Source organism: Panthera leo, chromosome B4 (genome assembly GCF_018350215.1).
Source record: "Panthera leo isolate Ple1 chromosome B4, P.leo_Ple1_pat1.1, whole genome shotgun sequence".
Taxonomy (NCBI): Eukaryota; Metazoa; Chordata; class Mammalia; order Carnivora; family Felidae; genus Panthera; species Panthera leo.
In genome coordinates this window covers 17,946,487-17,962,526 of record NC_056685.1, presented here as the reverse complement: position 1 = coordinate 17,962,526, position 16,040 = coordinate 17,946,487, and the positions used below count along the sequence as shown (strand labels likewise).

Genomic DNA, 16,040 nt, shown 5'->3' with positions numbered 1-16,040 from the left:
TCTGCTCTTACTATCTTCCTAAATGTCACATTAAAACAAAACAAGACAGGGGCGCCTGGGTGGCTCAGTCGGTTAAGCGGCCGACTTCGGCTCAGGTCAAGATCTCGCAGTCCGTGAGTTCGTCCGTGAGTTCGTCCGTGAGTTCGAGCCCCGCGTTGGGCTCTGGGCTGATGGCTCAGAGCCTGGAGCCTGCTTCCGATTCTGTGTCTCCCGCTCTCTCTGACCCTCTCCCGTTCATGCTCTGTCTCTCTCTGTCTCAAAAATAAATAAACGTTAAAAAAAAAAAATTAAAAAAAAAAAAAACAAGACAAAATTCACAAGCATGGTCCCACAAGAATAATAGTTTCCTGAGTGGAACTTCTACACGGTAATTTACATAGGTTTTAGCAGAAATCATTTGGGTCTAAAACTCAACTCTAAGGTAAAGATCATCTTATCACAGTAGGCCAACTTCTCTGAAATATGAACAATCGGCTTCTTAAAGTCCATTCAGATGTATTAATTCATCTGTTATTGCTGAAGGAAGTTTTAGGAAGTAGTTCATTTTTTTCCCCCTGAGCAATTAGAAATTTCTGTAAATGACAAAAAAATGTTACGAAAAGTATCAGTTCCAAAAGTTCCCTCATTTCCTTTCTGTGTCTTTAAAAATGAGTCTGGAATAATAAAAGGATATCGGTCATTTTTAAAGAAATTCTCTTTTCCTGTGACAAACTTTACTGCTTTTTGTAGATATTAAATAACTCACCTGAACTAGCTAAATTTCAAAACAAGCCAGAAGCTAGGAAGCTGAACTAATGGAACTAAGTAATCTCACGGGAAATTATCTGGTTCACTCAGGGCTCTATTAGCAACATGGATCAAAATGTGGCCAGCACCATTTTAAGGAGTGCTTTTAATTTTGTATGTAGGTAGGTAATTGAAAGACAGAAAAAAACTGACCTAGAAAATAAAGTATGTTTTACTATTATTCTCTTATTTCCCAAGACTTTGAATCAAAGAACACTGATGTCTATATGAACATTTTATTATTCCGAATATTATCCATTTACTATTCCAAATATTACTCCTTTAGATCAGGGTTCCTAGTTTCTATAAAACACATGCCTTCTTTATGCAGGCTATTTTGCCAACTTATCAGGCTGGGATAAATCTGAATTGTTTGACTTTTTATCCTAAAATATAATAAAAATCATAATTGAATTTCACCTTGATCTCATTGTACATGTCTTATCTACTTTGGCTTTATATGCTACTCTTCATTAATACGCTAATAAAATTAGAGCGTGTTTTATTTAGAAAATAATCTATGCCAGTGAAGATCTAAATATTCATCATGTGTAGAAATTGCTTACCAGTTTATCCCTAGACTTCACTGTAAATGAAGCCACATCTTCTCTGCTCTGGACTCCTAGAAATCGTCTTCTAACTCGCCTCCTGTTGCCCTGCTACGTCTGGCCTCCTCCCACCCACCAGTCCCCACCCCTTCCCACACAGCAGCCAGACAGATCTTTTAAACTTTCAAATGAGGTTACATTATTCCACAATTTCATACTCTTGCTACAGACTGAACATGTCCCCCCAACCCCAATTCACGTATCAAAGCTCCAAACCCCAATGTTTTGATTTTTGGAGGTGGGGTTTTGGGGAGGCAATTAGGTCATTAGGGTAGAGGCCCCATGAATGGGATGAATGTCCTTATAAGAAGAGACATGTGAGAGATGATCTCTCTTTGTGTCAGGTGAGCACACAGCGAGAAGCAACATCTGCAAACCAGGAAGAGGGTCCACACCAGGCACCAAATTGGTCAGTACCTCAAACTTGGACTTCTCAGCCTCTAGAATCGTGAGAAGTAAATTTCTGTTGTTTAAATCACCCAGTACGCAGTAACCTGTAATAGCAGTCCAAGAGGACCAAGACCGTCTCCAATGACTCCCTATGGTTCTTAGAATAAAATCTAATTTCCTGTGTCCCTACTAGGCCCCACATACATGAGCTGGATCTTGCCTGTTTCATCATCTCGTTCTCTCTTGTTTATTTTGCTCCGGCTATACTGGCCTTCAGATACCTTCTACGTCGAGCTTTTTCACTAGCCTGTTCTGTCTTCCTAGAACATTCTTACTCCAGATGTTCACAAGGCTGGCTCCTTCTTTTTTTTTAAGCCTAAAATCAAATGTCCTCTTTCTCAGAGAGACTTTCCTACCATTCAGTGTAAAATAACTCTCTCAGCAGACCACGAGTAACTATTTATTACAGAAAACTGTTTTATTTGCTCCAGAGTATTGTATCACAAATTGAGGTTTTCATATTTGCATTTTTTAAAACTGTGTTTTCTGTCTTCCCCAGCTGAAGGGCAAGTTTTTAATAAGTTACTATAAGGAGGACAAATTTAAACTGACTGGGCTTCAGTCAAATGTTTTCATTATGTTACAAGTTAATATCTTCAAAAGATTTGTGTTTTCTTTGGGGCGGGCACTTATACCAGATAGGGCCAAACTAGAAAATATAAACTAATCTAATGTATTTCTTCTTTATTTTGACACTCTAAAAATTTATTATTAATTTTTTTTAATATAATGTATTGTCACGTTAGCTAACATACAGTGTATACACTATGCTCTTGGTTTGGGGGTAAATTCCTGTGATTCATTGCTTACATACAACACCCAGTTCTCATCCCAACAAGTGCCCTCCTTAATGCCCACCACCCATTTTCCCCTCTCCCCGCCACCCCCACCCCCCACCCCTCAGTTTGCTCTTTGTATTTAAGAGTCTTTTATGGTTTGTCTCCCTCTCTGTTTGAAACTATTTTCCTCTTCCCTGCCCCCATGGTCTTCTGTTAAGTTTCCCAAGCTCCACATGTGAGTGAAAACATGATATCTGTCTTTCTCCAACTGACTTATTTTACTTAGCAAAATACCCTCCAGTTCTATCCATGTTGCTGCAAATGACAGGATTTCATTAGAGAAATCTTAATGTAGAGAACTGGTCACAAAGCTTATGGAAAAGGTGAGAAATCACCAAGGAAATCATGAAGTATTCTAGGAACATAGTCTCACTTCTAAAACTAGAGTCAAAGGGAGGTAGTCACTGAAACTGAGTTGCTTAGAAGATGGAGTCTGGCAGCCACACTTAGTGGAGGGAGGGCTTGTCTGGGTCATAAATGGAATGCAGTTAGAAACTCAGCCTAGACAAAGGACATGAGAAAGGAGGGGAAGGGTAGAACAGGAGGAGGAGGAAGAGGAGGGAGAAAGGAGGAAGAGGGGGAGGAAAGGATACGGGGAGGAGAAAGGCCTGTCTAGTCTTCCTGCTCTCAGATCTTTGGCCAGTGCCTTCCTCTGGCCAAACCCATGCAGGAAAGCAGAGAGCAAAGGAGCTTGGGAAGTGGAGTTCTCTGGGATACAGAACAAAACACAGAAGGGCTAGGGATGCCTAGCGCTTAATACAATTACATAAAATTTGTGCGGACCAGAAAGCATCCTACCACAAACTACAATTTTAAATCTCTCTTAGGAGTGCCTTGCTATTTGTATTGCCTCCTAGGCTCTCTACTAAAAATCTTCACCTTAGGTATTTTCTTTGCCATATCCTTTCTAAAGGATTTATGTAATTAACTTAAGAAATAGTTTCAGGGGCACCTGAGTGGCTCAGTTGGTTAAGCATCCGACTTCGGCTCAGGTCATGATCTCACAGTTTGTGAGTTTGAGCCCCGCGTTGGGCTCTGTGCTGACAGCTCAGAGCCTGGAGCCTGCTTCAGATTCTGTATCCCTCTCTGGTTCTGTCCCTCCCCCACTCATGTTCTGTCTCTCTCTCTCTGTCAAGAATAAACATTAAAAAATGTTAAAAAAAAAAGTTTCAGACGAGCATAATTATACCATGTGCTTCAGAACCACATACATATACATATATAAATATATAAATGTATATGTGTATACACACACACACACACACACACACACATATATATATACACACAAGATTTTCCAGACCAATAGTTGAGAAAGTGAGACTTATCCTTATGCTCATCAGCGACATAAGGATACATCATGAAAACAATTTCTCTTAGATTTCTGTTACACTTAGGACTTTTCAGTAGCAAGTAACAAAAAGAGAATTTTATTGGCTCAGACACAGTAGGATCCAGGATTTGAACAGAGCAAAAACCATTCTGTTTCTTCCTCTTTCTTCAGTCGGAGTCCTTCTCTATATTAGCTTCTTTCTCAATATCTCTCCCCATGTTGGGAAAGATGGCCTCCAATAACCCAAATCCAGCCTACAACCTTGTGCCTCATAATACAGAAGAAAGACAAATCCTCCTATCACCTGCACCAACTATTGGAGAAGGCTATGCCTTGAGTCAGCTGTCGGGGTGGGAAAAGCAACCTACAATGATGGTCAACCCTATCAAAACAATTTGTAGTACGGGAGGGTGATTTCTCCACAAGAGGCAGATGTCAGGCTTTATAATTTCCCCTATTCTTCTCAGGAGACCTGTCTGAAGATTACCTGGAGCATAAAAGCATTGCTACACTTACCTGCCGCTCTCTGGTTAGAAAAAACGATAGTCACCAAGAGCAAGGTCTCAAAAATCAAGACTTGAGGGCAATGTTTCTTTTCAAAGTTTACATATTTATAGAAACATGGCTAAAAGCAATGGGTAATGGAAATAGCTATCTTAGGATTTCACATATGAATTTGGTGGTGGGGGGGTACTTTTAGTCTGTAGTACTAACTAGCTGGTGAACGGCTACAAGAAATAAGGACGCTCTTGGGGCGCCTGGGTGGCTCAGTCGGTTAAGTGTCCGACTTTGGCTCAGGTCATGATCTCACAGTTCGTGAGTTTGAGCCCCGCGTCGGGCTCTGTGCTGACAGCTCAGAGCCTGGAACCTGCTTCACATTCTGTGTCACCCTCTCTCTCTCTCTGCCCCTTCCCTGCTCATGCTGTGTCTCTCTCTGTCTCAAAAGTAAGTAAACATTAAAAAAAAAAAAAAAAGAAAGAAATAAGGATGCTCTTTTTGAATAAAGAGCGTTTTAACATAAACAATAGACCAATCTACTGAGTTTTCATATATTGTATATAAAAACAATGAAAAAAAAAAATCCAAAATCCTCACAAGATCTTCATTTACTCACCTTCTGAAACTGTTAATAATGAATCTCTCTCTGTTGTTTTTTACTGGTTTCTCTTTAGGAAAATAGACATCCATGTAGAATCAGTACAAATTCTCTATATTTTTACTTGAAAAGCTCTCTTTTCTATCAACGGCTAGTTTTTGTATTGTAAAATTGGGGAAAATACTCTACTTCATGAGGTGAATGGAAGAATCAAAAGGGAGAGTGCACACAAAGTTTAAACACCCAGCCTGAAAGATAGGAATCACTTACCAACTGCTATTGTTTACAAGGGACAATGTTTGAGATAAAGTCAATGATTCCAATTATATTTATTCAGACAACAGGTGGTTGTATAATTACAAAGCAATAACACCAGGTTCTGTGTTCTGATGTATAATCTTTCAATTAGAAATCAAGATTTCAAAATTGCTTCTGGCTGATTGAAAAGCTTGCTGATATTTCATATGATGAACTAAAAATGTAGCAACCTGCTTCTTCAAAGACATTTGTGTTTGAGGCAGATTCTTGTCTTAAATTAATCAAAAAGGGAGCAAGCCTACTGTTTTTAGGGTAAGCTGACATATGCTGAAGATCTTAAATGTCTTTGCCTTTACCTTGTTTGGGGAAGAAAATTCTTTTTATCATTATCCCTCCCATCACAGTTCTTCATTTTCCCTATCTAAATTGTTAGTAGAGGACTCATGCACAATATGCCCATACTCTTTTATCTCTAGATGATCTTTTAAATAGCATGCACCATAATTGAGTTCAGGTGGCAGCCATGAATGAGATAAATCTTGAATGAGATTAAGATGAATGACAGGACTGCTTGCCAGAGTCCCACTGTCCCAGAAAGAAACGAGAGATTAATGGAATCAGCATTGGTGTTGTGTGATTTAACAAGAAAAAATGTTTAAACACATTCTATGAATATTTCAGTGAAACAGAAATCTCTCCCTTCCTTCTGTACCTTTAATATCCCCATATTCCTGGGATCAACCATGTAGAACCAGAACCGAACAGTACACACTCCGAGGCTTGCTGGAAAGTACTGGGAAGTAGTGATTCTTGCCGTGTAGCCTTCTTTGGGGCCAGATGAGTTGACATACAGGAAGTGCTGGCCACTACCTTGAAACAGATGAATGCAACACTATCAGTACAATGATATGTGTTATAGCATGAGGAAGAATATATTTAAACCATGTGCAAATTTCACCCCCCCCCCCCCCACACACACAATTAAACACAACTCATTTTCTTTCTGTGGAGTCATATATCAATAGGGTTCAATTCTTTTGGACCAAAAAAGAAGAAAAAGAAAGTCACTACGATTATATGATTCACAAAATTCACCTCAATAGGTGACTCTTGAATTAAGTGATCAGATATTTCTGTTGACTCTGAAGGTCTATTCCTTTTCTTCTAATTTGCTCAAACCTGTCAGTTTCAAGTAAGTAAAATATTTTGTATGCTGTGAGTAGAGCAGGGACACAGGGTATTAGAGGCTGATTGGTACTGTATCTCATTTTCAGTTGCTCTGATTCCCACACTGATCAGAATAGTAGTGAATGTAATGGAGTACCAGTAAAAAAACATATATATATATATATATAATTCTAAAAGTGACCATACTATTTTTTTCTTAGTGATAACTTCTTTTCTCCTCAACTGCATCAGTATGTGAAAGATCTCTTCATTTAAACACCAATGGATCTTTTTTTCTACAGACATCATTGTCATAATTCATCATAGCTGCTATTCCCTTCATGGCTTTTACTATGAAAGAATGAAAAAAATATATATATATAAATATATATATATATATATATATATATAAACCTTTATATAACCTATATATAAATATATATATTTATATATAAACCTTTTCTTAGGTTAAATATTTGTAGCTTTAAATCAAAGCTATTAAAATATTTTCTAATTAAACGTATTCCTTTTTTCCTGTGACATTTTAGTATTGTTACTGAGATACATGGTTTCAAACCATGAATTGTGAGTTAATAGTAAAAGAGGCTTCTTTTATGAAGCTTTCCTATTTAAGAGCTGGTTGTCAGGTAAATTTAGTACCCTCTGAGGAATCAGTATGTTAGTTACCTTTATCTGCCCCAACACTGAATTCTTCAATGGAAGGAACACTCATGCATTACACCCTTGAATAGAGTTAAAAATAGAAGTAGCCAGAGTGAATTGCAAAGGAGAGTTAGGTGACCACATTCGCACCAACTGATGCCATGAGTTTCTGCCTGTTCATGTTCACAGAGAACATTATTTCACCATATGGATTGTTGGTAAATACAAATATGTGGCAAATGAGACAGCCTGGATGTAGTCCTCATACAGCCTAAATAGAGATGAAAGTCTTAAGGGATTGCTTGATCTTGTGCCCATTAAAAAAAAGTAATAATAATGGGCTTTATGTTTTTGAGCAGTTTTAAGCTTAAAGGAAGTTGAAAGGAATCACAGAGTTCTCTATACTCCCTCCTCCTCCTCCTCCCCCCTACCACATGTAATTCACCTATTATTAACACCTTGCATTAGTGCAGTACATTTGTTACAGTTAATGAATGAGCCAACATTGATGCATAATTATTAAGTAAAGTCCATAGTTTACATTAGGGTCCATTCTTTCCCTTGTGTATTCCACGGACTTTGACAAATTTATAATGACATGCATCCACCATTACAGTATTGTACAGGATAGTTTCTCTGTTCTAAAATCCCCTGTGTTCCACCTCTTCATCTTTTCCTCCCTCTCTCCCCACCAAACACCTGGCAACTGATCTTTCAAGTATATCCATTGTTTCATCTTTTTATTCTGCCATATAGTTGGAATTATACAGTATGTAGCCTTTACAGTTAGCTTCTTTCACTTAGCAATATGCATCTAAAGTTCTTCCATATCTTCTTGTGGCTTGCTAGCTCATTTCTTTTTATCACAGACTGAATAATACTCCTTTGTATAGATATACCACTGTTTGTTTATTCATTCACCTACGAAGAACATCTTGGTTTCTTCTAAGCTTTAGCAATGATGAATAAAGCTCTGAGAGCCACGGTGTGCACATTTCTGTGTAAACATAAGTTTTCAATTCGTCTGTGTATATAATAAGGAGCACAAGTATTGGATCTGATAGTAAGAGTATATTTAGTTCTGTAAAACACTGCCAACTTGTCTTCCAAAGTTGGCTGTACCATTCTGCACTCCCCTGAACAATGAAGGAGAGTCCTCATTCCCCTTTATCCTCATCATCATTTGGTGTTGTCTGTGTTCTGGATTGCAGCTACTGTAATAGGTATGCACTGGTATCTCATTTTCATTTCAACTTGCATTTTCCTGATAACATCTTGTCACCATTTTTGTTCTTATACTTCTCTGCCACTTGTATATGTTCTTCAATAAGGTATGTGCTCAGATCTTTACTCTATGCTTTATTGGGGTTGTTTTTTTATTGTTATGTTTAAGCATTCTTTTTATATTTTGGGCACAGTGCTTTCTCAGATACATGTTTGCAAATTTTCTCCCAGTTGCTGTCTTATCTTTTATTTTTCTTAACAGTGTCTTATACAGACCAGAAGTTTTCATTTATTTTTTTTCTAATTTTGAGAGAGAGAGAAAGAGTGCATGTGAGCAGGGGAAAGGGGTGGAGGGAGTGAGAGAAAGAATCCTAAGGAGGCTCCATGCTCCTTGCAGAGTCTGACATAAGGCTTGATCCCACGACTCTGGGATCATGACCTAAGCCAAAATCAAGAGTTGGATGTTCAACTGACTGAGTCACCCAGGTGCCCCTAGAAATTTTACTTTTAATGAAGTCCAACTCACAAACTCTTTTTCATTCACAACTGTGGTAATGCATCTGAAAAATCATCACCAAACCCAAAGACACCTAAATGTTCTCCAATTTTGTCTTTTAGGAGTTTTATAGTTTTACATTTTACTTTTAGGTTTATAATCCACCTTGGTTAATTTTCATGAAAATTTTAAGTTCTGTGTCAAGATTTTTTTTTTTTTTGGCATATGGATGTTCGGTTGTTTCAACACCATTTGATGAAAAGACAATACTTTCTCTATTGAATTACCTTTGTTCCTTTGTCAAATATCAAATGATCCTATTTGTGTAGGTCTATTTCTGAGCTCTCTGTTCCATACCTTTTATCTATTTGTCTATCATTTTGCTAATATCACGCTGTCTTGATTACTATAGCCTTATGGTAAGTCTTGAAATAAGGTATTATAACTCCTCCAGCTTTGTTTTTTTACTCCAATAGTGTGTTGGTTATTTTGGGTCTTTTGTCTCTCCATGTAAACTTTGAAGTAAGTTTACTGATATCCACAAAATTGTGTGCTAGAGTTTTGATTGGAATTACATTATATGTATACATCAAATCAGGAAGAATTGATATCTTCAAAATATCCATTCTTCCTATCCATGAACATGGAATGCATTCCTATTTATTTAGATATTCTTGGTGAGTGAAACCATATGGTATTTGTCTTTCTTTGATTGACTTACTTTGCTTAGCATAATATATTCTAGCTCCATCCATGTCATTGAAAATGGCAAGATTTTATTCTTTTTGATGGCTGAGTAATATCCCATTCTGTGTGTGTGTGTGTACACACATACCACAACTTCCTTATCCATTCATGAATTGATGGACATCTGGGCTCTCTCCATAGTTTGGTTTTGTTGATATTGCTGCTGCTGTAAACACTCGGGTGCAGGTACCCCTTTGAATCTGTATTTTGTATCCCCTGGGCAAATACCTAATAGTGCAATTGCTGGATCATAGCATAGTTCCATTTTAGTTTTTTGAGGAACCTCCCTACCTCCAGAATGGTTGCACCAGTTTTCATTCCCACCAACAGTGCAAGAGGGTTCCCCTTTCTCTACATCCTGGCCAAAACCTATTGTTTCTTGTGTTCTTAATTTTAGCCAATCTGACAGGTGTGTGGTGATATCTCATTGTGGTTTTGATTTGTATTTCCCTGATGATGAATTATGTTGAGCGTGTTTTCATGTTCCTCTTAGCCATCTGGATGTCTTCTTTGGAAAAATGTCTGTTCATATCTTCTGCACATTTCTTAACTGGGTTGTTTATTTTTTGGTTGTTGAGTTTGACAAGTTCTTTATAGATTTTGGATACTAACCATTTATTAGAGATGTCATTTGCAAATATCTTCTCCCATTCCATAGGCTGCCTTTTAGTTTTGTTGACTGTTTCCTTTGCTGTACAGAAGCTTTTTATCTTGATGAAGTCTCAATAGTTCATTTTTTGCTTTTGTTTCCCTTGCCTTCAGTGTCGTGTCTAGTAAGAAGTTGCTGCAGCTGAGGTCAAAGAGGCTGTTGCCTGTGTTCTCCTCTAGGATTTTGATTGTTTTCTGTCTCGCTTTTAGGTCTTTCATCCATTTTGAATTTATTTTTGCGTATGGTGTTAAGAAAGTGGTCCAGTTTCATTCTTCTGCATGTTGCCATCCAGTATTCTCAACACCAATGGCTGAAGAGAGTGTCTCTTTTCCATTGGATATTCTTTTCTGCTTTTTGCTGAAAATGAGTTGACCATATAGTTGTAGGTTCATTTCTGGACTTTCTATTCTGTTCCATTGATCTGTGTGTCTGTTTTTGTGCCAGTACCATACTGCCTTGCTGACTACACAATTGAAATATATTTAAAATGTACATGATGATTTGATACACGTACACACTGTGAAAGGATTCCCACAACTGAGTTAATTCACACATCCATCCATCACCAAACATATTTATTATGTGTGTGTGTGTGTGTGTGTGTGTGTGTGAATACTTAAGATATACTCTCGCAACAAATTTCAAATATATAATATGGTATTATCAATGATAGTCACCATAAAAATATGGAATATATATATCATGAATTCATGTGTCATCTTTATGTAGGGACCATGCTAATATTCTCTGTTTCATTTAAATTTTACTCTGCTGCAGAAGCAAGCACTGAAGATATTCTTTATCAAGTTAAGCGCGTTCACCTTAATTCTTAGTTTACTGAGGTATTTTATCACAAATGAATGTTGGATTTGGTCAAATGCTTTTTTCTTCATTTATTGATATGACCATTACATTTTTCTGCTTTACTCTGTTGATGTAATGGATTAAACTAATTGCATTTCAAATATTAAACCAGGCTGACGTACTTGGAATAATTCCCACTTGGTTGTGCTGCACATATTTGTTTTCATTAGATTCGATTTGCTAATATTTTGTGGAGAATTTTTGCATCTGTGTTAATGAGAGATATTAATTTTTAGTTCTCCTTTCTCGTAAGGCCTTTGTTTTTGATTTGAAATGCTGGTCTTATAGAATAAGGACAGAAATGTTCCCTTTGTTTGTATTTTCCGGAATATATATAGGTGGTATAATTTCTTCTTTAAATGTTTGGGAGAATTCACCAGTGAATCCATTTAAGTCTAGTGCTTTCTGATTTGGAAGATTTTTAATTATGTATGCAATTCTTTATTAGATACAGGGTTGCATCAGATTATCTATTTCTCATGTGAATTTGGTAGATTGTGTCTTTGAAGGAATTCATCTACTTAGATTATCAGATTTGTGGGCATACAGTTGTACATAATATTTCTCTATTATCCTTTTAGTGCCCATGGGTAGGTAATGATGGTTTACCTTTTATTTCTGATAATTACAAATTTTTTAAAATTTATTTTTAGTTTGTATGGCAAGAAGCTCTTCAATTTTATTAATCTTTTCAAATAACTAGCTTTTGGCTTTGATTTTCTCTATGATTTTATGTTATTTTATTTTATTTTATTTTATTTTATAGTTCACGATTTAATTTAAATTCTAGTTAGTTAACATATAGTGCAATATTAGTTTCAGGAGTAGGATTTAGTGATTCATCACTTACATATAACACCAAGTGCTCATCACAAGTGCCCTCCTTAATACTCATCACCCATTTAATCTATCCTCTCACTCACCTCCACACCTGTACCCCTCAGTTTGTCCTCTATAGTTAGCAATCTATTCTATGGTTTGCCTCTCTCTCTTTTTCCCCCTGTGCTCATCTCTTTCATTTCTTAAATTCTACTTGGGTGAATCATATGATATTTGTCTTTCTCTGAGTTATTTTGCTTAGCATAATACACTCTAGCTCCATCCACATCATTGCAAATGGCAAGATTTCATTCTTTTCATGGCTGAGTAATATTGTTATATATATATAAATGTATGTATATACACACACAACTTCTTTATCCATTCAACAGTTGATGGACATTTGAACTCCTTCCGTATTTGACTACTGTTCATAATTCTGCTATAAACATCACGGTGCATGTGCCCCTTCGAATCAATATTTTTGTTCCTTTGGATAAATACCTAGTAGTACAATTTCTGGATCATAGGGTAGTTCTATTTGTAACTGAGGAACCTCCATACTGTTTTCCAGAGTGGCAGCACCAGTTTGCATGTCCACTAACAGTTTAAGAGGGCTCTCCTTTCTCCACATCCTTGAAGAACAACTGTTGTTTCCTGTGCTGTTAATTCTAGTCAATCTGACAGGTACGAGGTGGTATCACATTGTAATTTTGATTTGTATTTCCCTGATAATGAGTGATGTGGAGCATTTTTTATGTGTCTGCTAGCCATCTGGATGTCTTCTTTGGAAAAATGTCTATTCATATCTTCTGCTCATTTCTTAACTGGATTATTTTGTGATTTCCTGATTTCAGCTTTATTAATTTCTACTTTAATTTTTATTACTTCTTTTCTTCTGCTTATTTCGGATTTAAATTACTCTTATTTTCCTAGTTTCCTAAGTACACATTACTGATTTTTATATCTTTCTTCTAATATATGCATTCAATGCTAAAAATTTCCCTCTATACACCACTTTCACTGGATCCCACACATTTGTATAAGTTGTATTTGCTTTTTTATTTAATTCAAAATATTTCAAAATTTCTCTTGAGATGTTTTTCTTTGACATGTTATTTTGAAGGCTACTTGTTTAATCTTCAAGTATCATGGAATTTTCCAGCTATATTTCTGTTATTGATTTCTACCTTAATTCCAGTGTGGTCTGAGAGCACACATTTAGGATTTAAGTTTGTTAAGTGTGTTTTATGGCCCAAATGTGGTCTATCTTGGTGAATGTTTCATGTGAACTTGAGTAGAATGTATATTCTGCTATTGTTGGATGAAGTATTCTATAGATGCCAAAAATATCCGGTTGATTGATGGTGCGGTTCAGTTTAACTATGTCCTTACTGATTTCTGCTTGCTAGCCCATTTACTGACAGAGGGGTGTTGAAGTCTCCATCTATAATAGTGGAGTCATCTATTTCTACTTGCAGTGCTATTAGGTTTTTTTTTGTGTGTATTTTGAAGGTCTGATGTCACGTGCTTACACCATGAAGGGTGTTTGGTCTTCTTAGAGTAATGACCTTTTTATCATTTTGTAATCCCCACCTTTATCCCTGATAATTCTCCTTCCTCTGAAGTCTTCTTTGTCTGAAATTAACGTGGCCACTGCTACTTTCTCTTTGTTAATGTTGACATACTACACCTTTTTCCATTCTTTCATTTTTTCCCCCATTCTTCACCTTTAATTTACCTATGTATTTATACTGCAAGTGGATTTCCTACTGATGATGATATGTGGTTCTTTAGTTTTGTTTTGGCTTCATCTTCTCTGTCTCAGTCTTTTAACTGGTGAATATAGATCAGCAACATTTAAGCTGATTATTGAGATAGTTGGAATTAACATTTACCTTATTTGTTTATTATTTGCGAATCACTGCTATTGTTCTGTTGTTGTTGTTGTTCACTCTTTTTTGGTCTTCTCTGAATTTAATTGAGCATATGATTTCATTTTTTATCATCTCTTATTCATACCAATTGTTTATAACCTTTTTAAACTTTTTCTAGTAGTTGAGAGTGAGTTTTCAATATACATTACAATTAACCCAAGTTCTCTTTAAAATATCACTATGCCACTTCATGAACAGTACAAGAAACAACAGAATTTCCCAGTAATCTCTCCCATCTCTTAAACATTATTGGGTATTTCTTCCCTGAGGTCAGTTAGGTGCTGGTAAAATAGCTTCTCTTGAAGGCAGGCTTTGTTATGAAGTGCAGAATGCTCTGGGAAATTTTCAGAATGGCTATTTTTCCCCTCCACTTTCTGAAAGTAGAAAGGACTTTCCTCTTATCCTCACTGTGAGAAACTAATAAGACTCCTGAAATCAAAACTGAGAAAAGTGTGGGGGCTCCCTAACACTGAATCCCCCTGGACTATCTCTCCAACTTATCCACATTGAGACTGCAGCAATCCATTGGTTACAGTTTAGGATTTCTTGCCCCATACTGACTCCTGTAGAGGTTTGTGTTCATGGGTGCCTCCTCCAGTAAGTTGTGATTTTCTGTTTCCACCTTCTCATCTCCAAGCTGGGGATTGTAGTTTGCCTTGAGACCTCAATTTTCTAATAAATCTAAAAAAAGTTGTTGACTTTAGTTCATTCAGCTTTTTTATTATTTTTTTTTATTAGGAAGAAGGGAATAATGACTTCCAAACTCCTTAAATGCCAGACTGGACACTGGAAGAAACTTGCATCTATTTTTTTTTTTTTTAAGTTCCTTACTGAAAATATTTTCTTCACTTAGAACGCTTCATAAAGTCTGGAAAAATAAAAAAAAATCAAGAAAAATAACCAAGGAACATGACATGTGAATTATTGCTGCAAGATTTTCCTCAATATAAAATAGTGGTGGAAACAAGTTGAAAATTTTCCTGGCTTGCATGAGTGAACTGTTTTCTATCCTCACTGTTTTATGAAACACATGTACTAACAAATATTGGATTAGGAAAATTGTACACAATTTTTAGTGCAGCCACAGAAAGGTATTCTTTCCTATTTCTTTCCAAAGATGTCATATGTTTGTTTTCTTATTTGGAAAATGAAAACATACACATGGCATGCACAGCCTAGATACACCTAGACTCTGTCTGTCAAATCTACTAAAAACTATGGCTTATTCATTAAGAACATCCATTCTTTAAATCTATGCTATCTTTGATTAAATAAGAACATCTAAATGTTCCCTCATTTTATTGCCTTTTACACCCTTAAGGATTCCCAATGCATCTGGACTACAATATCAGACAAATTTTACAACATTATCCTGAATAAGGATAATACAGAATAGCCCAACTAGCTCAATTATAACTTTACTTATATAGTTAAAGCATATCATGGAATCTACTCATCCTATTTTGGGTATGAAGAAATAGCTCTGACCTAATTCCAAATAAGGCAAATTACCTTTAAGTATGTTTGTATAAAACTGCATTTCATAGCTCAGCTCTTAATTAGTATGACATACATAATGAGAACTAATATACTTCTATCTCAAAAGCAAATCATGTATAACTCAGACTTTAAATATATATCTTTCCATGCTTTACTGCTAACCTGATGTTGAAAATCAAATAGAGCAATGGAAAAAGAAATGATTGTGTTCATGGGCACAAATTTAATATGTTTTAAAAATTAGGAATTCTGGTTTAAAACCTTGTATTTTGGTAAATTTCTTCCTTTAATTGCATAAATGCATTAACCTTTCACTAACTCAGATGTCTCTTTTGAATAATTTTAATCATGTGATATTTATTTTTAAAAGGTAGGTTTTACGTTTGCATGGCAACCCGAATGCAGTCTACCCGAATTCTCCATCCTCTGTCACTGCCTATGGGCTCCTCATGTAACTCTGGTCCCAGCATCCTCAGGGTCTCAGTAATTTTTTCATGGCACCCCAGGTGGGAAGCAATATTTTGGTTTTGTTTATTCAGTAAGTAAGTCCAAACGACTTAATACTTGTTAATATTCTAACAACACTGCAGGCATTTGAAAGACT

The 16,040-nt window shown here is 36.2% G+C and overlaps 1 protein-coding gene and 1 non-coding gene across 2 annotated transcripts in view; both read right to left on the bottom strand.

The window, feature by feature from the left end:
• Nucleotides 1-16,040, bottom strand: part of MALRD1 (MAM and LDL receptor class A domain containing 1) — a 774,784-nt gene that overhangs the window by 190,915 nt on the left and 567,829 nt on the right. Inside the window, exon 32 of the mRNA XM_042948257.1 lies at nucleotides 6,083-6,240. Coding sequence (XP_042804191.1) covers nucleotides 6,083-6,240 — 158 coding nt within the window. The remainder of the gene's footprint in view (nucleotides 1-6,082; nucleotides 6,241-16,040) is intronic.
• On the bottom strand, nucleotides 10,997-11,099 carry LOC122225699. The gene has a single exon (XR_006205312.1). It is a non-coding gene; the product is annotated as a U6 spliceosomal RNA (small nuclear RNA).